At 30.9% G+C, this 24,671-nt stretch overlaps 1 protein-coding gene across 1 annotated transcript; it reads left to right on the forward strand.

The window, feature by feature from the left end:
• The first annotated feature begins 13,697 nt into the window (after window positions 1–13,697).
• Window positions 13,698–22,250, forward strand: LOC134699761 (cardioacceleratory peptide receptor-like). The gene is made up of 4 exons (XM_063561183.1): window positions 13,698–14,009; window positions 14,910–15,048; window positions 15,457–15,543; window positions 21,305–22,250. Exons 1-4 carry the CDS (start codon window positions 13,788–13,790, stop codon window positions 21,547–21,549), a joined length of 693 nt encoding a protein of 230 aa, XP_063417253.1. The 5' UTR covers window positions 13,698–13,787; the 3' UTR covers window positions 21,550–22,250.
• The last annotated feature ends 2,421 nt before the right edge of the window (window positions 22,251–24,671 follow it).

Below are 24,671 nucleotides of genomic sequence, written 5' to 3' on the forward strand. Positions count from 1 at the left end.
TGATGTTCCCATATTTTGACTATTTTATTGATTGTGACTGTTTATTTAACACATCATGTAAATGTAACGGAATTTGATGAGACTGTTATTAAAGTGAGAGGGTTAGCGCTATAGAACCAGGTTTAATCCACCATTTTCTACATTTGAAAATGCCTGTACCAAGTCAGGAATATGACAGTTCTTGTCCATTCGTTTTTGATGCGTTTTGTTTTTTGATTTTGCCATGTGATTATGGACTTTCCAAATTGATTTTCCTCTGAGTTCAGTATTTTTGTGATTTTACTTTTTACAGCATATAACTATAACAGTATTTGCACAAAGCTTTGGAATTACACTTAAAATAGTACGCATATATACACAATGCTAAGGCATAATACAGGCAGTGATCTATGCAACGGGAAGTTATATAAAAAAAAATCCGATCTGTTTTATTTTTCTGAAATTCATGTACGTGTTCTTCTTTTGACCTTATTAAAGCCTTTCTCAAGATGATATGCATTTGCAGATTTCTTATTGTTGATGAGTCGTACATGTGGAAATTTTAGAAATAATGGTACAAGAAATTATTTCCTTTGTTAATGAATCTCCAGCAAACATTGATACCATGATAAGTTAAAGAAAAGGGAAAGCTATCGAGAGAGAAAATTTTAAAGTAAAATCGTAGAAGCACGTTCACTTATGTGAACTTGACAAATAGAATAGGTTGTGTACGCAATACCTCGAATAGCGCCGGAAATGGTGAATGAAAAAAAGCGATCCCAATATTATAACCGAATTTTTCAAATATGTATAAAATTATTCTGTACTAATCTGGACAACTCTATATTTGATTTCAAATTATTAGAACAATACAAATATTTCAAAAAAGACGTGGAAATCTGGCTAATCAAGAAAAGATGGAGTTAAAGTCTATACAGTAACTTTCTTTCACTTGCAGTATATTTATTTTTCCAATTTGCATTATTTTGGCAACAGAAATATTCTTCAACATTTTTCAGTTTGTATCTTATCAACCATGTCAACCGATTATGCTTTTATCTTTTTAGCATTTCCAATACTTAGAAAAATGTGTAAACCACACTCACGATTTGTATGACAACACGGTTGATAAGGCCATTCTTTGCACCAATGGATTCGTCGTTTATTTTTTAATCGAATTTCGAATTTAAAAAAACAATTGGTTGACCAACGAATTAGAAAATCACTTTAAAGTAAAAATAACTGCCGTTTTTTATGATTTTCGCTAGATATCCTTTGTATTTCTGGCGTATCATGCTGTTAGTTTCAACAGCTTGTATCTGGAAAACGAAAACGGTTACCCCTTTTTTATATTATACTTATGTATAAGTGCAGACCTACGGCACAATGTATGTAAGAAATAAACACAGAAAGAAATATAGACAAAACATGTTAGCAAAAAAGAAAGACAAAAAAAAAAGAAATGTTCATAGAACAATAATCCAATATCGGTATACATAAATACAGAGCCAGGTCATATGTAACGAAAACACACAAAAGGGAATATATAGACAAAGCATATTAATATAACATAAAGACAAGATTACAGAAATTATAATAGAACACATTCATACTGACGAAACGTAAACTGGATACCACCAAAACTGACGAAACAGTAAAAGTAATATTCATAAAGATAAATAAATGAATACTATAACACGGTATTAAAATGATTACGTCATTACCCAGAATAAATATTGCATGACCATCGTGTAATAGTTGTGAACGTGATACGGCATATTTACAAACAAGTTCTTGGTACCTTCCGATGAACGTTTTGTTTAGAAAAATGACGTTCTTTGATAAAGCCCTTGTTAAATAACTGTCTGTTTAGACACTGGTGACGTTTTCCAGAGTCTGATTAGTTGTTGCATGCTCTTGAATACCGATTATGTTGGAAAATGTATATTATATATTATGCAGTTGAAACTAGTTTATTGCTAAAAAGGTGGAAGAAAATGATAATTTCAAAACTAAAATGGTCTCGTTTGGTTTGCCATACATTCTGGTACTGAGATGACCGTGTATGTCAAATTCGAGGAATAAGTTTTAAAATGCAGCGAATGAAGCCGTGTTTGTTATTTCTTTAATATAAAAATAAAGTCTTTGTTATTTTATCTGAAACCGACCATGAACCTCGCAATTGTCTATTGAATCAGTGATTATTTATACATTTTACTGAAAAGTGTTAGTTATAAACAAAAAAAAAAGAAGATGTTGTATGACTGCTAATGAGACAACGCACCACAAAACACCAAAATGACAGATAAATTAACAACTATAGATCAGCGTACGGCCTTGAACAATGAGCAAAGCCCATACCGCATATTCAGCTATAAAAGGCCCGAAATGACAATGTAAAACAATTCAAATGAGAAAACTAACGGCCTAACCTATGTACAAAAATGCTTATCTACGAATTACAAGCCTAGAGTGCTGTTTGACAAATATACGTACATAGATGACACTTCAACAAACTAACAAAGTGTCATCTATACAAAATGTGAACAAATATTGTTATGTATTTCCCTGTTATATAAAAAAGATATTTTCTTATTCGTTTACATATTTTCCAATGATATAATTTATTGGTTTAAGAAAATCTAAACTCCTCTTTTGTACTTCAAAAACTGTGATATATTTATAATTTGTATTCTCTATCTAGAGAGTTACCCAAAAACAAATACTATATTGCTTTTCTTTTAAACCTTTCATCCACTTGAACATATTAGCCTTAGTCATGTTTTCTTATCCTGTGCAATTTAAGGAAATATGTGTGATAGGTATGGTTACATATGTTATCATTAAAATATTCAATATCAAATAAACTCATCATAGATACCAGGATTAAAATTTATAATTACGCCAGACGCGCGTTTCGTCTTCAAAAGACTCATCAGTGACGCTCGAATCAAAAAAAATATTTAAAAGGTCAAATAGAGTACGAAGTTGAAGAGCATTTAGGACCAAAAAATTCCTAAAAGTTTTGCCAAATACAGCTAAGGTAATCTATTCCTGAGGTAGAAAAGCCTTAGTTTTTCAAAAATTAAAAGTTTTGTTAACAGTTAATTTATAATTATGATTATATCAATGATAACTCAAGTCAGCACAGTGCTGACTACCGGGCTTGTGATACCCTCGGGGAAATAAATCTCCACCAGCAGTGGCATCCACCCAGTGGTTGCAAATAAACTCATCATAGATACCAGGATTAACATTTATAATTACGCCAGACGCGCGTTTCGTCTACAAAAGACTCATCAGTGACGCTCGAATCAACAAAAATGTTTAAAAGGCCAAATAGAGTACGAAGTTGAAGAGCATTGAGGACCAAAAAAATCCTAAAAGTTTTGCCAAATACAGATAAGGTAATCTATTGTTTTGTTAACAGTTAATTTATAATTATGATTATATCAATGTTAAAAGATTCTTTAAAAAAAAACGCAAGATCTATATGCTATCATGATAGACACGTTTATACTTCCTTCTTACTTATATATATACGAGTGTATACTTCAATCATTATACATGTATTCCGTTTCAATAAGAATACCTTCAAGGTTTTTACCTATCCGTAGCATCAGTGACAGGTAGAAAATCTTAACCTGATAGTTAACTTTCACGAGTTACATACCGTCTTAATCACCAGGAATGTGGGATTTTAAATAAATATTTTTATATTGGTATGTATTTTTTAACATGGTACATTAATATATTGCTGTGCATAAACCTTTGAGAAATTGAAACATTATGCATATTTGATTAATTTCTATACGACATTTAGGTACGACCCATTTACTTCTGTCAATGTGTTTTATAGTGATGTATAATTCTAATGAATTATCGATTTTTCATTCGATCTTTAAAAAAAATAACAAGCGTTTTTAGTTTCCTGTTAATCATAATGTACGTACAGATACGCATATTTGTAATGGAGTTTAAATGAATTAAAATGTTGAAAAAAAGTTGTTTGAACAGATGAGAATAGGGGACGGTATATATATAGTGTGCACATCTATGTAAACTGCAACTCCCGTTATCTTACATTTTTATAAATCAATCCTTTGATGGTTGTATGTGTTTATCAGGTGTCTATGAGTGATACATGTACATGTATTATTAGTCTCTCTAGCCCATTGTGAATAAACTGCATGTATTGTCTCATGAAAACTGAAAACAAATCATAGATACTATATCAAATGATCGATTTTTGCAAAAATGAAGATATCTCATTTTACACGATACAGGTATACAGAAAATCCAACAGAAAGACCAAATAAAATACATGTCAAATACGCAGACCTTTTTATTGGATCTTCATTCTGTATGTATTCCCTGATTTATGCAATTTAAATCTATTCTTTATATCATCACAACCAATTATGCTCCAATGTTTATCATTGTTTATGTTCTTTGTCCATTTTCCGTAAAATCGTAGATATGAAAATTAGGGATGTCAACGAATACTTGAGTACCCGAGTATCGCTCGTTAGTACCGAGTATCGATTAACAAAATGATACTCGACTAATCAGTGTACTTTTACAATGTTGTTGTTTTATTAAATTTAAACAAATAAATATTTGTATTGAGAGCGACTCCCGGGAAATTATATATTAATCAAAATTACTAAGAATCAAAATACCGTATCGATTCGAATGTTTGCGTTTAACTGTCATTTAAAATTCCTCTAAACAGAGGGATGTGACTGTATGATATATGAACAAGATAAAATTGGGAAAGGAAATGGGGAATGTGTCAAAGCGACAACAACCCGACCATAAAGCAGACAACAGCCGAAGGCCACCAATGGGTCTTCAATGTAGCGAGAAACTCTCGCACCTTGAGGCGTCCTTCAGCTGGCCCCTTAAAAATATGTTTACTAGTTCAGTGATAATGGAGGTCATACTAAACTCCGAATTATACACAAGAAACTAAAATTAAAAATCATAAAAGACTAACAAAGGCCAGAGGCTCCTGACTTGAGACAGGCGCAAAATTACTCGGGATTATACATGTTTATGAGATCTCAACCATCCCCCTATATATCTAGCCAATGTAGAAAAGTACACTCATTACAATACGCTCATTAAAATTCAGTTCAAGAGAGTTCCGAGTCTGATGTCAGAAGATGTAACAAAAGAAAATAAACAAAATGACAATAATACATACCTAACAACAGACTACTAGCAGTTAACTGACATGCCAGCTCCAGACCTCAAATTAAAAAGAGAATGTTTCCAAGGCTAACACCTTTAGATAATCTTAGTCACTCACACCTGTATAATGTCAGAACACATATTTCCATCCGTAGGACTTTAGTTACCTAACAGTTTTGAGAAATTGCTCCGTCTCAGAACAAGATATTATTTTTAAATAGAGAAAAATTCGTTGCACCCTGAATCGAACCTATAAAAAAGAATGTGTGGTATGATTGCCAAATGAGACAACTCTCCAGACCAACATGATAGAGAAATCAACAACTATAGGTCACCGTACGGTCCTCAACAACGAGCATATGTTTATATATTTTTTTTGCACATGACTAGAGGGACTGTGTATGTAGTTTGCATATCTATGTAAATAGCAACTCATGTTATCTTACCTTTTTATTGATCAATACTTATATAATGTTATCGAAAACGACATTTACGTTGTATACATATACACTATTTTTATCAAGTACTACTGTACCGACACTTTGGTAAACTTCTTCCTTTGTATAGAAGTCTTTGTCAACCGTGTCAGAGGCATTTCATCGATGAACCCTTCTTAAAATGTATCTGCCTTTATTTCCGTGTTTAGAAGATAAAAAATATAGGAATCAGGTGTAAATGAGGGATTCAATAAAAGGGATAAACAGGTAGTAAATACGCCAAACGGCTGATACCGACGAGATTTAATGTCCCTTTGGTATAAGATCGTCATTGATGCTATTTAGTATTTCAAAAGTTATTATACAGTCCTTAAAACGATCAAATTATTTCGGCGATTAATCCATAAAAATGAGATAGATTGCAGACAATAAATAATCTGTTTTCCAACATGTATGTCGTATCATCTGATTTGTTTGATTTTCATCTATCTGCAACAATCTATATATGAAAAAATTAAAACTATATATATATATATATATATATATATATTTTGTTAAAGTTGTGTTCTTTATTTGTGCAAATTGACGCTATCACTGAATTTAGCATCATAACATGATTTTTTTTTATATTATGCTTGCATTGAGTCTTGCCCAAAGAATATTTAGTAATTCATGTAATTCATGCTTTCAGATATAACTAGTTTTTCTTGAGAATATAACATGTTCAAAACAATAACTTGACGTTATTATATTAGTCTTTCGACATCATCGTAAATAGAATGAATTAATTGCATTTAGACACTGAATCATGTCAAAGATTAAGTATAAAAAAAAGATTGATGTTTTTTAAACATGCACACATCTAATTTTACACGATCAACGTATACATATAGACAATAAAACAGAAAGGACAAATAATAAGAATTTACAGTTCAAAAACGCAGGGTTGTATATAGGATCAATATTCAATAATGAATCATATAATAATACATTTCGACATGATAACCACAAACGAATAATGAATACCTAAAGGACAGTAAACATACACAGCATAACATAATAACAAAAAGTGACGTCACATGAATTTAGCAGCGCCTCAACATGTGACGTCACAATTGAAATTCCAAATAACAGGGATATAAATCGAGTTAGGTTTAAACTTATTTTATATGATATAGATTATACGAACATTAATATAGAATTGTATTAGAAATTGTGTAATTAGTTGTGTTATCTAACTATGTCGGTTTTTCGTCTAAATCAAACTGTGTTAAACAAAAAAATCATATGCATATAGTTGCTTTCAACTAAAATCATATAAAGGAACTAAGTGATGTCTTATTTTAACTTTTATATACGAATAGAAAATAAAAAATCTGAGTTAAAACCCCAAACGATAAGATATAAAATATCCGATCAAAATTACAAATCAAATATCGCAAAATAAGTAAATGGTTAATGTAAAAATACCAAAACACGTCATTAACCAATGCGAATTCACACTCAGCAAAACATAATATTCGGAAATAGGTCACGTTCGGTACTCAAAAGACCAGACGACGTAAATGATAAACCCCAATTTAAGTCGTAGTAAAAAAATGTCCTTAGTTAGTTTGGACACATACACATCGTATGTATCAACCAATTCGGGATAGTGTCCATAAAATCTACGGCGCGTCATTTGTATAGATCATCCTCATAACTGTGTTGGGGCAGATTTTGTGTAAGGAGAACACTCCTGTATATGAATTCCGTATAGTGTGAGCAAGCACAGGCATTACGTACAATCATGGCATTAATAAATTTAATAGTGCCTTTGAAGAGTTACCTCTTGTAGCAGTTGTAGCGAACATGAACACTCGCAAATGTGTTATGTAAGATCTACATCAACAGTTATTTTGCTCGAAAGGTACCCGAGGTACATAAACTAATTCATGTTTCTCAATTTGACGGTACGACTATTACATGAGAAGTGACATCGTGCAACGTTTATTAAAGTGCTTCACTGTCTACATGTTTCAGAACCCTTGTAACAACTCTGTAATGATCCCTATTAGGTAACCTATTATTAGTCCAAATTTTAGCATCTATTGCATATATTCTCATACATATACTTCATCGTATACTGACGATGACTTTTACATATTGATTAATTGGAATATTTTTTGACTGTAGTTTTACTAATGAATTGAAGGTCGTGTGGTGAATAAAATTATCTTTCAGTCTCTGGGGGATACGTCTCTTATTTGGAACAACAAAACACTGTCCTCCAATCGTTTTCTCTTTGACTGATAAAATAAATTTCCAAATAAATACCAATCAACAGATAACAACATCAACACAAATTCATTGGACTATAGAGTTAACATATTAGTTTACGTGAGTCTATTCCCATGCCGAAAAAAAGGAAGATGATTTTCAATATAAAAGATACACTAAAAAGAGACGTAGGCGATAGTTAAATAAGACCACATAAAATCCATATTTTACAGCAAAAAAAAGTCACACAGAATTTTAGATAACCTCAAAGGAAATATATCCATATTTTTCGTATCTGTGATATTCTGATTTCTCCAGGGGGATGAATTATTGTTTTCTAAACTGATAGGTGTAATGAAAAAAATGGTTTGATTTTATCATGCATAATAGTTATCAAAGGTACCAGGATTATAATTTAGTACCCCAGACGCGCGTTTCGTCAACATGAGACTTATCAGTGACGCTCATATCAAAATATTTACAGAGCCAAACAAGTAAAAAGTTGAAGAGCATTGAGGATCCAAAAGTCCAAAATGTTGTGCCAAATACGGCTGAGGTAACACGCAAAATAGGGTTCGGCTGAATGACGCAAACACAATTCAATTGCAAAGGAAATAGCTTTACGAAAGAATAAAGAATTCTGTTACAACCAATAAAAATACTGGAATTGGTATTTTGAGCGCACAATTGTTGTCATCTGCGTACTTACTAAAACTATACTATGTCATTCATCTTAGTCATTTGTTATTTCTAAGAATTCCCGTACCTTGACATGCTTGATTTGTTAATAAGATTCGCTTGGCATACTTATATTAACGCTGCATCTACCTTTCATCTGCCCGACTTATTTTCAAATGCTTACCACTTAAAAGAACTATTAAGGCATTTTTCAAATTAATTCCATATCAATGAATTGTACAGATAACGAGAGTTTTTTTATAAAGTTTGATAAAGATGGCTGATAGATCAAAGATACCTATTTACTGGATTCAAGGTCACTAGATTTTTCAAGATACATTTGTAGAGTATGTACTTTTAGAGTATTATCCTTTATATGTCTGTTGCTAACCTTGAAGTGTTCAGTAAAGTTGTTTTAAACTAGTTACACATATCTGTAAAAATAAACTTAGGTTAGGTTTTGACATTTGTGTCAAGTGTTTGGACTCCTTGGTGTTTTTCCATACCATACAAGGGAAAATATTTTTCCATATTACAACCATTTCTTTTTTCTTAAAAAATTTAATAGCTCAGAACAGTTCATTTACTAAAAAAAAAGCAGGTCCTTGATTTTCTTTCCTTTAATTTAAGACCCAAATAAAACCAATGCAAATATAAGGTGAAGGTCAGAGTCAGACTTTTCCCGCCATATTTTGGATATCAAATATCTCGAAAAGGAGTTTTATAACCTATCATTATGTTTTGCTTATTTTGATTCTTAACCAAAACTTTTCCGGCTGATAGTTTCAATTTTAGATTCTTGATTTATTTAATTTAACCTAGATACATACTTAAAAAAAAAAAAAGAGTGTCAGAAAAATATCGAAAGCTCTGAAATACATATATATATAAAACCGCAAAGGTTTAGTTGTTATCGAATTTTGTGATAACATATAATCAACAGATAATGGAGAATACAATGTAAAAGAGATACAAAAAAATGCTTAGCAATGACAATAAAATGACGATGAAAACAAATATAGGCAAAGACAGACAACAGTCTATCTAACCAGACAACTGAATGGAAAAAAGATAAGCCCAATCGGAAACTAGACATGAACTCTTAATGGTGGAAGTTTCATTTCAAATATCTCTAAAGAAATCTTACAGTTAAATAGCATATGTTTCCTAGCCTTTGATGAGTATTGCAACTACGAAAGGAGATCACTAAATTCGTGCAACCTCTCATAAGCGTAACATATATACAAACATTTTCAAACATGTTCATTTGATCTTTTTGCGAAAATATCAGATATAAAACTTGATTTTAAAATTTTAAATGATCCAAAACTAGAAACATCAAGGTTCATACAAATGTTATACCTGATTGATTGTTGATATGGTTATCTCTTATCAAAACAACCTTCCATGAATTCTTTAACAGATTACTTTGATTTGTTGAAAACAAAATATAATTATATCATGTTTTAGTTAAAACTATTACGATATATTTCAATTAAATTGTATTTTTTTCCGTGTAGGGGAATCTATGTCAATGTATATAGAGGTTGAGGAATAAAGAATTATGTCCTTTATTTATCTATCTGTAAATATACAACTAAAAAAATCTACATTTCTCCCGGCAATTGTCTATATATTACATATAGATTGCAAAGGAAAAAAGTATTGCATTTATATCTTATGTAAAGATACACAAGTCATCAGGAAAATAAGATTGTTAAAACGTTTTACTGGAAAGTTGTTACTCCTTTTTTAGGAACTGTACGCAAAAAGTGTTGTTAGACAAAACCACGCACATTCACATAAAAACATTAAGGTTAGGGTCAACAGCACCTGTATTTGTTTCGTTTTAAAAGTCAACATCGATAATTTATTTAATACATTGATGGTACTAAAATATTTAAGGATATTGATGACTTTTTTCAAAAGCACAAACAACAATATTTAAGGATTTGAGGACTTTGAAGGAATTTGTTTCAGTAAAATCTTTTTCTCGGTATTAACAATGCTAACGTCTTCTATACGAATTTCTTTTCTCGTTTCATTATGAAGTCATGATAATTATCTGATAAATCTTGATTCGTGTCTTAGCTGATATACAAAAAAGTTACATAATCTGGGTTCATTGATGTATAACAGTGCAACACAACTGTTATTTTATATCTGAAGAATTGATAATTATATGAAACGACCACATTAATGTATACATTACAAATTATCAGAGGTTTGCAAATCTGTTCTTCTAATTACATTTGTTTCTACATAACACGTTACATAATTGTGTTTGCAAACTTGTTTCTTTTCAATTTGTAGGTTTACTTCAACCTAAGAACCAATGGCGTACTTAAGTGATATGACAATTCAAATAAACGGGAGTAAAGCTTTGAATGAAACAGCGAAAACCGACTCACAAGAATCACAGGTAATCAATTATTTTTCAAGTCAAGTCGTTTGTTGCTGTGCTGTATTCATTTTCGTTTAATATTTTTTTGTACATTAGTTAGACCGTTTATACTCTCGTTTGAATTGATTGACATATTTCATTTGGGGACCTTTTAAAGCTGACTATGTGTTTGGTCTTGCTCATTACTAAAGGCCGTTCGGTGATCAATAATTGTTAAATATTGTGTCACTTGATCTCTTATGAGGAGTTGTCTCATTGGTAACCATATCACATCTTCTTTTTAAATTTCCAGTTGTAACAACATCCATGTAAAGCTTGCATATTGAATACTTATCTTCCAGATGATAATGTTTTAGAGATTGTGTTGTTATCATGATTTCATTGATGGAGTGTTGCTGTTCTAATAGAAGCCATTTAAGTTGTTTGACCATTACTGAATGTCTGCTTCACATACGAGGACGGATATGTTCAAATAGCCTTTCCCTCATTCCCGTGTTTTGTTTCCTCAAATGTTAAGCACGATATAAGAGGCATCACCAGGTTGCCATTGCATTGTCTGTTCTTTTGTCCACATTTTAGATTGAATATCTTTTTAGTTAATGGTGTTAATCTAAGAAAAAAAAATACATTATTCATTATTTAAATTTTGGTAAATCATAACCTAATAAAAACAGTTTAATTACTCACTCAGTTTAACTATATTAATTATTGTAAAACAATCTTTTACAGGGTCTCAAGTGGATTTCTTTGATTATTCTTCTTGGAATACTATTTTTCAACCTTTTGGTGGTGGTGCTACTGATTTCAAGAAATCCTAAATCAAGAATGCGATTTTTCGTAACGAACCTAGCTATTGCGGGTAAGAAATGCTAAATACTTACAATGAAATAATTTTGAACCGATATTGTACGACGCTGAAAAAAAATACGTGAAAATATCATTCAGACTTATGAACTGCAGGTAAGAAATTATAACCCTGTTTTCTATGACGAAGTTGTAAAGCCACCAGCTGAAAACTAATGTTGTTGTAAAAAATATTCTAGATATTGTATTTAATCTCTAGGTAAGCACTTTGGTGTTGATATGAAATATATATGATGTAGTCAGTTCTTTTGATTTACTATTAAATCCATGTAAAAACTAGAAACTCTAAATTATTTTCACATTTAAGCTTATATATTCTAATCTAGATATATGACAAATTCTTATACATTTTCGATTTAAATGAACTGTGAATGTTCAACTTCGAATTTAGCACAACTTTGGATCTGTCTTGATTTGAGCGCACCTGTACAGACTTACATTACATTAACACACGACTTGCGTGTTATCTTTCATGAGTGTTCAATTATATTTCCGAATTGGTTCATTAAGCAAACATAACAATCAGAAATCCTTTCAACTCAATTCTATTTTGAACTTTATTTTACTAATCTAAGTATTCTCTCATCAGAAATATATTAAAACATATTTTGTTTGACTTTTCATCCAGTAGAAAATGATATATTACTATCGTGGTTTTTTCATCCACGAAATATTATATCGAAGAATTTTTTGATAATGTATACAACAGCTTTCTAAAGTGCAAATACAATTACAACTGATTAATATATGATGCTTCTTTGTCATTTCTGCCAAGATATAAATTCATTAAACAATGAAGGTGATTATGTCAATTGTACAATATGTACAATCATTTAGATCTACTTTTAGCTGAATAATTTGAAAGGTGAGATCTATTGTTTGCCTCAGATTTAGAGAGTAGCAATAATATACCGATATAAGATCTTAAAGCTGATATTGCAAATAGACCGTACTTTAGGTATATATTTGATTGATTGATTAATTGATTCGTTAAGTGATATGTTCACCGTTCTAAATAGATCTGTTAAACATGGTAAAAACGAAAATAAATTAACTTTAATTTCTATGATTTTAAAGTGCGATTTTAACAGTTTCTCTCTTCCACTAAATATGTTTAAAGTAATACCCCAAAATAGACATACAAATTAAATAAGCAATCAACAGCAAAGGACAGGAATTTGATATACCGTCTAAAACAAGTGGCAAATGCCAGGATACCTGTGCAGTGATATTAGAATCGGTATGTTATGTCTTGAAGGCTACGCAGTGATTTTGTGATGAAAAAGCAAGACAATCAATGTTTATTCGCTTGTTGTTGTTTTGGGTTTGTTTTTATTGCTGTACATGTACATATGTTCTGCTTTGGTGTCAAGGATAGATCCCCAATATCAGAAGTTTTAAATCATGAGGGGGGGGGAATATAAAACACAATGCAATTGCAAACTAAATATCAGACAAACTGATGATTGTACACATACGACTTGCGTTAAAGACAACCAAAAGCGATAATTCAAAGCAAATTTTAGCATCGTCTCATTGGTAAATATGGCCATCATATAGCAAAAAGAAAGAAAAAAAATCCGCAAAAACCATGATATAATATATTGAACATCATGAATTTTATACAACACCAAATTGAATATAGTCGTAATAAAAGGGTTCACCGTTATTGGAATTATTTAAATGATTTAATGTAAAACTGCTTACTTAAATACAGTCACAAAAATATTTACGAACACCAATATATATATATATATCAAAATCAGACGCGAGTACACACAACTAAACGAAAATCAATTTACAAAAAGCAAAGTTGCATATTAAGATACACACTTGTGAAAACCGCTTTTTATTCTTAATTTTCAGATTTTTGTGTAGGGGTATTTTTTCTACTACCTGAAACCTTATTTAATTGGTTTGATGTCCCATGGAATCCCTACGTGTGTTATATATACTATGTGTATTTTTCAATGGTTCCATTCTATGTGTCAACATATGCAATAGTTGTGTTATCAATTGACCGTGCATACGTTATTGTTAAACCATTGGCAGCGGCTTCTAAGGGGAAGCTATACCGTTATGGACTGGCATTGTCGGCATGGTTTATTGGATGTATCCTTGCAATTTCATACGGAGTGTTTGGTACATATAGTGAAGAGGAGGTATACTGTATGCATGATGCGCCAAACTTAGTAAGTTTTTTTTATACAAATTGCTAAAGCTGGGTATGAATATGTGTTTCAAATTTATATACTAACTGAATAACACATTGCTGAAAGGGTGAAAATGAGAACTTTTAACACACAAAAACATTGTTAACCGAGTCGAATCAAAGGTAAATAAAATTGTACGAGGGATCACAATTCTTTCAAGCACCACCTATGATATAATATATTTAGTTTATTATAATAAGACGGAGTGATCTGTCGTTATCGTCTTTTAAATTGTAAAATAAAACTAATATACTAAGATATTTTGTACAAAATAAAATAGCTGTAATTACAAACTTAAAACAACAATCGGCAAATTTGATGAAACACAAATCTTAAGCATTTTCTCTAGAACATTAAATGCAAGTTCAATTCATTTTCCTATAGATTATTTAGGTTTGATTGCTTAGGCAGTGAGAGAGAGCGACATTCCAAAAAAAAATGGTTTTAGTACAAAACTTTCGTCTGCCGTCCATTTAAGATTGATACCGGTTCAAATAGAACGGTCATATGTATATGGAATGCGTCGTTCGTCAAATTGCTAGACGTAAACCATTTCAAATGGGACATTTTTTTATGCAGTCTATGTTGTACATACTGAACCTGCTTAAGCTATGGAATTTTGAAATAATACAAGCGTGTTTCTATTTTCAATTTGTTTTACTTTCAAGATTGATTTTAGCAGTAACAGAAAGGTAAATTGTGAGGATTCATTTGATATAATACTGGGGAGGATTTGTGTAATCCGATCTAATTATTGATACTTACATTTAATGTTTCTTTTTGCAGAATTGGTCTGGTTGACTGTGATAAATTGGATGTGAAATGTAATCTTCATTGATCATATACTATTGTTTGCATGTCTTTTTTTATTTGTTGTAGGTGTTCCTATACGCAGATCTCACCACTATAATCATACTACCAATCGTAATCATAACAATATGCTACATTGTCATCATAATTACAATACGTGGTCGGGAAAGAAATGGATTCTTACTATGTGGTAAAAACAATGATTCTGGTAAGTATTGTCAATCTAAAATACAGTGTTTTAAATTTAATTTTATTGATAATGTTGCACGTGTATGTCTTCACTTTAATGAGCATTCAGGATAAAAATGCTAATCAAAGTCGTTTGAATCAATAGTAGTAAAAACTGCAAACGATTAACAATGAAATCTTGTAAAAAGACATACCAAAACACAGATGTTCTCATACTGCATACCATTCCTTGCATAAGAAATCCGTCGTTGTATCATGCATATAATCTTGGTATCAAATAATATGTTATTAGTTTCCTAAACAAGTAATAAAACAGAAATTCATATCATTCATTCGTCTTTCTGAATTTTCAAGGAAGGATGTTGATTTTATTAAAAAGAAACGGTCAAGAAAAGTAGTTTTTAGAACATGTGATAACTCATTATAGATAATGGTTGTGATACAAATGTAAGAAATAGAAGCATTTCAAAGGCAAAGATCAGGACCATCAAACTTCTATGCGTTGTTGTATTTGGTAAGAATTATATGTTTTGCACCCTTTTTTGCATTATGTATACATGACGGTGGCAACTCATAAATCTAAAAATAGATTATTTAATTTGCGATATATATCTTTTTTATCCATTACAATAACGGTGTCGCCTAGGCATTAGTTAGAAATGATATTTATTTGTTTTAAGGTAGCTCCCGACACTAAGGGAGATAACAACGTTTTACTGATGTAAAACTGGTTCCCGTTAAAAAATTAGGATATATCGCCTGTATATCTAGGTCACGGTAACAGTTCCGATGTCGTCTGTTGACAACGTGTGTAAACAACTTCTAAGTTACAGCTCATCGCTCAGAAGAAAGGAAGGTTTATCATAAAGGACAAATACATGCGTTCTTTTAAAATAAAGAATATGAATAGCTTCAGCCTGAAAGTTCACACAGTATTGAATGATTCTCAACTTATCAGGTCATATGATATAAGTTTTCGGAACTGGAAGTTGGAGAAATTCGGCATCCGATCACAGTGATCTTTCGTATGACGAAACCTGGAAAGAAGTTCGACGGCTAGCTCTGGCTGATCACCTACCACAGAATATGTTCGTTAAGAGTAAATCCCCTGCGGATACTGTCTGTGAACGGAAATACGAACTTCAAAGCTTGAAACAGGAGGGCATTTTGTCCATACCATATCGTTGTAGCTGCAGTGCATGTAACCTGCATATCATACACGTTTAACAGTGTAGAAACGAGGGAAAACATGGGACTGGTGAATTTGTTATCAATTCAAAAGCTGTACATGGTAAGAGTTCAATTTTCTCCTTATTATATATTCTCTTTAAACATTTTACTGGGTGGAGAAGGTGTATGGTTTCATGTCTTGAATAAATGAACCTGCCCCACACCTCTCTTTTTCTTTCTTCAATACCCCTCTATTATGGTCTGGGGTTTATGTGGTTTGAGGGTAAACAGCTGTATTTTGAGGGGAAGTGCTGCCCAAATTTTTTATGAAGCTGAACTTAGTAATTTTTCTGGAATTTTGCCCTTGAAAGTTATTTATCAATTTTGCAATGAACACAAAGACATCTATACATAAGGGGCTTTTTAGTTTTGCATTCAAAAGGGGAGGATTAATTTGTAAATACTTATTTGGTAGCAATTATATAACCATAAATAAAATTAGAATTGAAAAAGTAAACAAATGCAATCACAATGATTCATTCACAAAAATAATGTTTTTACAAACTTAAAATATTATTAGTTTTCTTTATTTTATAATCAGAATTTTCATATTAAGTCATCTTTTGCATGTGATCAGAGACCAAGTGGTCTGATAGTCATACCTTATATATGTAGTAATTTAAAAACACCTAGAATGATGTGTATGCAGGATAATCTATAAAAGCAATAAAGAAAATTAAGAAGGGGGGCACCCACCCTCATTCCACATTATTAGAAATGAAGTCTGTGATCTACATTGTATATGTATAAGAATAAAAGTAAACATGAATTCACAATCATATTATATAAATATAAATTGAAAAAATAATTGAATATCCCAAATAAAATTATGAACTCAAGTCTGAATAGTTTATAGTTTGTCTAATTAACCAATACAGGTGCAGACTGACATTTCATATCATATTTTTCAGGAATGATACATGCAGGAATTTGTGCCACACATTTCAACAATTTCCTTAATGGATTGAATGTACTTTTTGTGAATTCATCAGACATACTTAAAGAAAAAGGAGAATGAAACTGTAAAGAAAATATTTGCAGTTGCAAAAGAATCCTGTAAATAAATTCAAAACTCAGCAAAAGAAGAAACAGTTTTAAACATGGTTAATTTAATGAATATTGGAAGGTAATTAAAACCTTTAGTCATATACATGTGTAATTTCAAAGTATTTTTTTGATAAGTAGATATAAAGTATAATGAGGACCATAATTATATTCATATTTGCACTTACATGTAAGCAGTCATAAAAGTGAATTAACAGATCTTGGTAATAATTTCAAGTTTAGGGTCAATATTTCGAAAACAATTTTGTGGTAAAGCATTGTTATATATACTTGAAGACTTTCATGTATAGAACTTGACATAATTTGTTTCAACAAAAATATTGAACTAGAATTATTACATTCAAATTTATTAAATGAAATCTATATTAACAGATTAATGTATAATTTCAACAAATTTAAGGTAACCTATTTGGTTTTGAAAGCCTTTATACATACTATTATTACAAATTTCATTGTTAACAGCCTGAGTTTCCAGTTAATTTTAAATGAATATGTTTTAGCTATAGTATTTGAACACTGCATGCACTTTCATTTATATATATATTATATATACATTTGTTTATTTAATTATTGTTATATTTGTTATCAATTGTAGGTCTCATTGTCATCATTTAACAGAAGGTTATTAGCAGCAGTTTTTTCAGAAAAATGAAGGATAGCTGTCAATGGTAAATACATACATTTTAGGATAATTACATGTAGTTACCTTTGAGAAAAAACTTAGGTTTCATTTGAGACTTTTTAATCTGATAATGGTGTTTTTCAGGCATTTACAACATTTTTTTGTTTGGACAATATATTTAGTCCACTCAACTATAAAATGTAGGATCATGTAAATTTGTACACAGATCTCACTGACCTACATTTTCCACTTTACTGACTTTGGTAACATTAAAAATCCAATTTCATATACAACAAATGTATATCTCAGCAACTAAAAGGTGTCAGATCATGCAAACTTATATATACTTTCAGAGTCTCAGTTAGTAACTCAGCTTCCAGACAAAAGAAGGTCACAGTGATCACATTTTACACTATTGATTTGTACTGTATTTTATATCTTAAATACAAAGTATATAGTCAAGACTGCCACTGGTTCTTATGTGCCACAATTATGACAATGAAGATAACTTTGTGATGTAGATAACTTATGTTTATCACAAACTTGGTCGCATGCTGCATATATGCAAATTTATACCAAAAAGAACAGTTCAACTGTATTGATTTAAGGTAGACAGTAAAGGTCACACCTATTAAATATACATGTAGAACTTGAATTTGCATTGGACACTATAATGCTGCCTATAGCATATATATTGTCAATTATTGCATGCCAAAGTGTCATTGTACACAAAACAAAAACCACTCAAAAGGATGTCCATCATATGCAGAAGCAATATAAAATGCATACCCATCAGCTGACCTAATTATTGCAATCACTTCAAAAACCTGGCCATATATCATATTATAAAACGCTTAAGGAGTACATTTGTTAGTCAGGTATAATACAATCTTTTTAAATTGATGTTGTAATGCATGATTGGATTAATTTTGCACTCACTGAAATAATATATTGATTTAGTAGTTTATTTGTATATATTACACCTTTTCATTACAAATAATTTATATTTCAGGTAAATGCAGCATCAGAATATTCCCCAGGAAAGTTTACCCAGAGAGTTTGGGAAACTATGAATAAGAAATTAGAGAGGGAAACAGATAACCAGAAAACAAAGATTTTAAAAGAAAAGAATTGCCACTATTAGTAATATGATATATCTGACTGGGAGCAACATGTACTATTCAATATGGAAGGATTGACAATTTTGACTGAGAACAAAGTGAACTCTGATAATGCTATGACTATCAATCAATACTTGACTGAATCAAAGGAGTAAACTATTTACATATTTGTAAATATAACAGTTATATGTTTGCTTGATTATTGAGGCATTCAAAATAAAGAAAGTTGAAAAGCATTTGAAAAAGTAATAATTTCATAATTTTTTGGTTATGTTACTATGACAACTGAAATATATAATGTATTATCAATATGCTTCATCAACTTAAATCAGTTATTGAGGAAAAGGTGACAAAGTCTTTTTATTCATTTACTTGCACGACTGTTATCTATGAATCAATATTTAAAAAAAAAAAAATATTTGGTGATTTTTGCTAACTTCTGACTAATTTATTTTGCTCATTTAATATCACAGTAATGCTAATATAAGCTGCATTATAATGTATCACAGTATTTGTTTACATTTACATAGCAGCCATGTGCTGTTGCTCTAAAATCATGGGATTTGATCTTCTATTGTCTGTTGGGTTGTAACTCTTGCACATCATAACATACAAAAACTTGAATTTTCCAACTTCGTGTCCTGTTGCCATGGTAACCGTTGTTCATAGAAACAAAATAAATGTTCTCATTTCATTGCCTTGTGAAACTGTATTATTCTGTGTTAGTTTAACAAAGAATATGACAACATATGTCACACTTTGGTGAAGTTTGGTCACCGATGATGAATGATATACAAAAAACTGCTGTTGATCACTGTTTCGTTAGGGGTCACAAAAACGTTTTTGGGGCAAAAAATAGTCTGGTGACCCATATTTTTTTTTTATTTCTTTTCAAAGCTCATATTGTAATGACCATCTTATGTCAAATTAAAAAAAATATTCATTGAACCATTTTTTTGGAAATTTAAGAAAAATAGAAACAAAATCTGTGGTTTTTTTTGTGGTGCAGTGTTGATGAAATTGTAGCCGAAATCAATTAAAATGAATAAAACTGCCATTATTTGTGTTTTATTTTCATTTTAAATAATAATCCAGAGTTTCCACATCAGGTATGTATTTATGCATACACGTGATATACCAACTTTGGCGACCGTTACCAAGGAAACGAGTCTGGTGACATACTATTTTTAACTCAAATTTTTACAGAGGCCATTGCATAGTATATGTATGCAAATTTTTTAAAAAATTCAATGGGGGACAAAAAATTACTATATCTGTAGGGTGCCACCTTAAATGAAAAATTGCTTACGGAAATTTCCATTTTGAAGGGGAGTATCTGAACATGCTGAAGTACAATGACCATAATTATACTTCTAAACAGGCATGTTTTAGGTATGCTATTGTTTATTTCAGGAAATAACGACTTACAATGTACAATGTTGTATTGTATGATCATTCGTGAAGCATGTTGTTTGTTTTCTACAATTCGGATATCCTTGAAATTGTGTTATTGAAATAAATTGTATAAAGCTTGGTCCTGTATATTATTCTTCTGTCACCTTTTAAGATGAAATAAAAAAAAAACAGAACAATACAAATGTCTGCTCTTTTTCATTTAAGGATATGTGTTGTATATATACTTAAATGCAACCATAAGTCAGCATTTTACGCAATATATACAAGAACAAATATCAAACAAATATCAACAATATAACCATTTTTTTTCTATTTTTAAGCTTGTGAAAAAGACCGTTTAATACCTGTGTCATCAATGTTAATTACAAAATAAAATATATTCAAAACGATTTTCTACTACATCAAAGAGTAGCAAATGTCAACTTCAGGAAGAAAAACAAAGCATTGATCAGGGGAATAATTAGATGCGATAGATCAAAAGACTAAAGATAAACAAAACATTTGTACCTATATGGTGTATACACAAGGAGATCACAAAAAATATACGACCTTAACAAATGCATATATATCAAGCTTTAAATCAGTAGTCGATCAAACAATCCCGTTCAACCGTATAATAAAATAACATGACCTAATAAACTGGTGCAAAACATATATCCTCCTGTGAGCTACACCGTATATCTATTTCTAGTATAAAAACTGCATGTTAATTGTTATTATAAGTATCATGATTCTGAAATATATATGTATATATTCATTAAAAGAGTCTACTTAATATGACTTCAAATAATAATAATATCATTTCACAAATATTTTTACAGCATACATTATTTGCTGGGCTCCAATTACAATCGCTGCAGTCATAACACACCATGGTATAGCAGAATATGGGCTTTGGTTTCAGATACTCTATTTACTAGCTCCGGTAAACAGCCTGGCTAATCCTTTAGTATTTCTTATTTTCAACCAGAAAATGTTTCGTTCTCAGTCGAAAAAGACGAAGAAAAAAGTATTTAGTGGAACAACTTTTAAAACCGAAACAGAAACATTATCATTGGGTAGCTAGATTTATTTTTTAAGCATGATTTCTCTATATACAGATGATACGATGGGCCATTTCATTATCTATGTGAAGAGTATAATAAAAAAACAATATGGCATATATTTGTTTGAGCATTGTTATATGTAGATAAACTCATGATAAATACCAGGCTTAACATTTTGTACGCGGGCGTACGATTTGACGACAAAAGACTCCTCAGTTTAGCTAAAAAAACAATGAAAGAAGTTCAGGCCCAAGAACGACGGAAGATTAATCAACAAACAGTAATGATACATTTAAAAGAATACTGTGGTGAAGTGGTTAACGCATCGGACTACCAACACAAAGATTCCTAATCCGATTCCCGTTTCGGTTAGAAAATTTTAAGGATTTAGTTTTCGGCTTTCCATTGACACCGTTTACGAATATAGTCTTGAGAAACGATGATAAATTGTCGAAAGTGGATGAGAAAAGACTGACTCATGTTAGGAGAGAAATCACATCTCACAACTACCAATAGATCTTCAACGTAGCGAACAAATCCCGCATCCAGAGTTGGACGTCAGCTGGTCATTCAACAATGTGTATTAGAATAAATGAGTATTCTCGATTTAACTTACCTATGAGTGAATTAATAATATTTCAAAACAAATGTCACTTTAAATGACTTGACAACAGTATCGTTACTATAGCCGTTGTATATAAGTCTGTGTAAAATTTTGAATAAATGTTTAGGTGAAAGACGACCTTTCGGTGCTTGGTATTGAATTCTACCATATTACCAGTGTATGCATACATGTAGGTACCTGGTAATAAACGTCGAGTGAAAACGTTTACACGAAATAAGAAATAAGCTTCAAATGTAAGCTTTTGTTAGAATCAACTGGATTCAGCAATCCATTATAACGATTGAAATCGTCATTAATTTATCTGTTTGATAAGAGTAATATTTGGGTCGATTTGTTTAAAAGAAAAATACAAGTACATGAACTTTAACTAAAGTAACACATTTATTGCTTAATACTGCATCAAACGAGTGATACATCATTTTTTTGCAACTGTGATGATAAGCAGCTGATCTTAAAACAACAGGTTCTTTATTACAAAATCAATTTCTGAATGCATACAATATTATCACTGAGCTGTGATATCGTTTCGTTTATAGATAGATTGTTTGAATTGGATACACCCGTGAAGGCGATATTCCCAACATTCTTCTGTAGTTTTTATGGCGATTTAAGACATTTAAGTTCTGTACATGTAAAAAAAAGCATTATAGTCTGTTTCACAACAAAACTTACGACTTAAAGTTATGAAAAATACAAATACCTACAAACAATTTTAGTCGAAAGTTTTATTGTGCAATCGACTCCTATACAGTTTTTGTAATGCAAGTGAAATGTCTGAATTACGAAGTGGCTGTAGTAAAATACGACACGTTACTTTTATTGCAGAATAACTTATTAAAGATGTTTTAGTCACAAATCTATAAAATAGTGAATACGATTTGAATTTAAACGTTACGCGTTGTAATTTTGTAATTAATAATTATCTTGTTCAAGTTTCTGTAATGTATTTCCTAAGATATGATGGATATCAATAATTCGAAATTCACCAAAAATTACCATATTTTTCTCGCGTAAAACGAAGAAAACCTATAGATAAATACACATTTATTAGATTATTTCCGTTAAAATCAGCCATAATAAAATCAACGGTACCAATTTTGTTGAACCAGATGCGCATTTCGACAATACATGTCTCTTCATAACATTTGTCAGGAACCTGCTGTTCAGTGGTTGACGTTTGTTGATATGGTTCTTAAGTGTCTTTCGTTTCTCTCTTTGTATAAAGATTACAATGCTGCTATTCATGTTGTGGAATGCAATAGCGGATTTGGAGAAAAAAATAAAACGCCTTTCTTTAAATCATTTTTAAGTTCATTATTGTAAACTTTAGTTCCTCTATCATAATAACGATTCAAATCAATCGTGTGATGCCAAATCAAGAAAACATTAATAACCTACATCATGAAAACTATAAAACTGTACGATAGGTAATCAGAAGTAACAAGATTTTTTATAAAAATAATTCGTGATGATAGAAATTTACTATAGCATTGTATTAATCAAACCTACTAAATCATGGTAGCCATGCATGTCCAAAGCAAACACAATAACTTGCTATAATTTTGAAATATTGCAATACAATACCTTAAAACATGCTACGGGAAGGATTGTGCCTGATATTTATATGATGAAGACATAATCTTCCAATCAGTTTAATTGAAGTCTGGAGCTGGCATATCAGTTAAGTGCTAGTAGTCTGATGCTATTTATGTATTATTGTCATTTTGTTTATTTTCTCTTGAACTGAATTGTAATGTGCGTATTGTTATACGTTTACTTTTCTGCATAGACTAGAGGTATAGGGGGAGGGTTGAGATCTCATAAACATGTTTAACCCCGCCGCAATTTTGCGCCTGTCCAAAGTCAGGAACCATTCAGACTTACAAAGGCTCGATGAAAGAAATGCTAAATGTAAGATAACTTTTCATGGACAGAGAGGCCTTGTCTTCTAGTTGTAATTCATGATAAACAACAGTCACACTCACAACACGTGCTGATTTTCTGGCATTTAGCTTCGATAATTAACAGTATGTTGACACAACAATTGATATTTTCTTTCTAAATGTAAATAAATGAGTTAATTAATAAATCAATAACTCATGTCAGCACACGAGACTGCTCATCCTTGGGAAAAACCTCCCCCATACATTTATATCCTTCTGTGTTCGCGCTTATCAAAATGAACAAGCTACCACGTTTGATCTATAGAAAACAAGAAGCGCAATTCAAAACAGCTAATGAATAATGGACTTGAAAATCAATCGAACAACTTTTTAAGAAAAAGTCAAATATAAATAAGAATTGTGCAATCAAGAACGAGATTCCACCTATTTCTGTTTTTGATATCGTAAATGTCCAAACGGCGCTTATCCCTTCTTTCGAGTATGTAATCTTTCAAAACATGATATCAGTCACTTAAGATAATGTACATATTTCGGTTATTGTCTATTGTCTGTTTATTTTTTTAAGTTTGACATCATGTTTAAATTTAACATAAGAGTTTACACATTATGCAAG

This window comes from Mytilus trossulus, unplaced genomic scaffold (genome assembly GCF_036588685.1).
Source record: "Mytilus trossulus isolate FHL-02 unplaced genomic scaffold, PNRI_Mtr1.1.1.hap1 h1tg000085l___fragment_1__unscaffolded, whole genome shotgun sequence".
NCBI lineage: Eukaryota > Metazoa > Mollusca > Bivalvia > Mytilida > Mytilidae > Mytilus > Mytilus trossulus.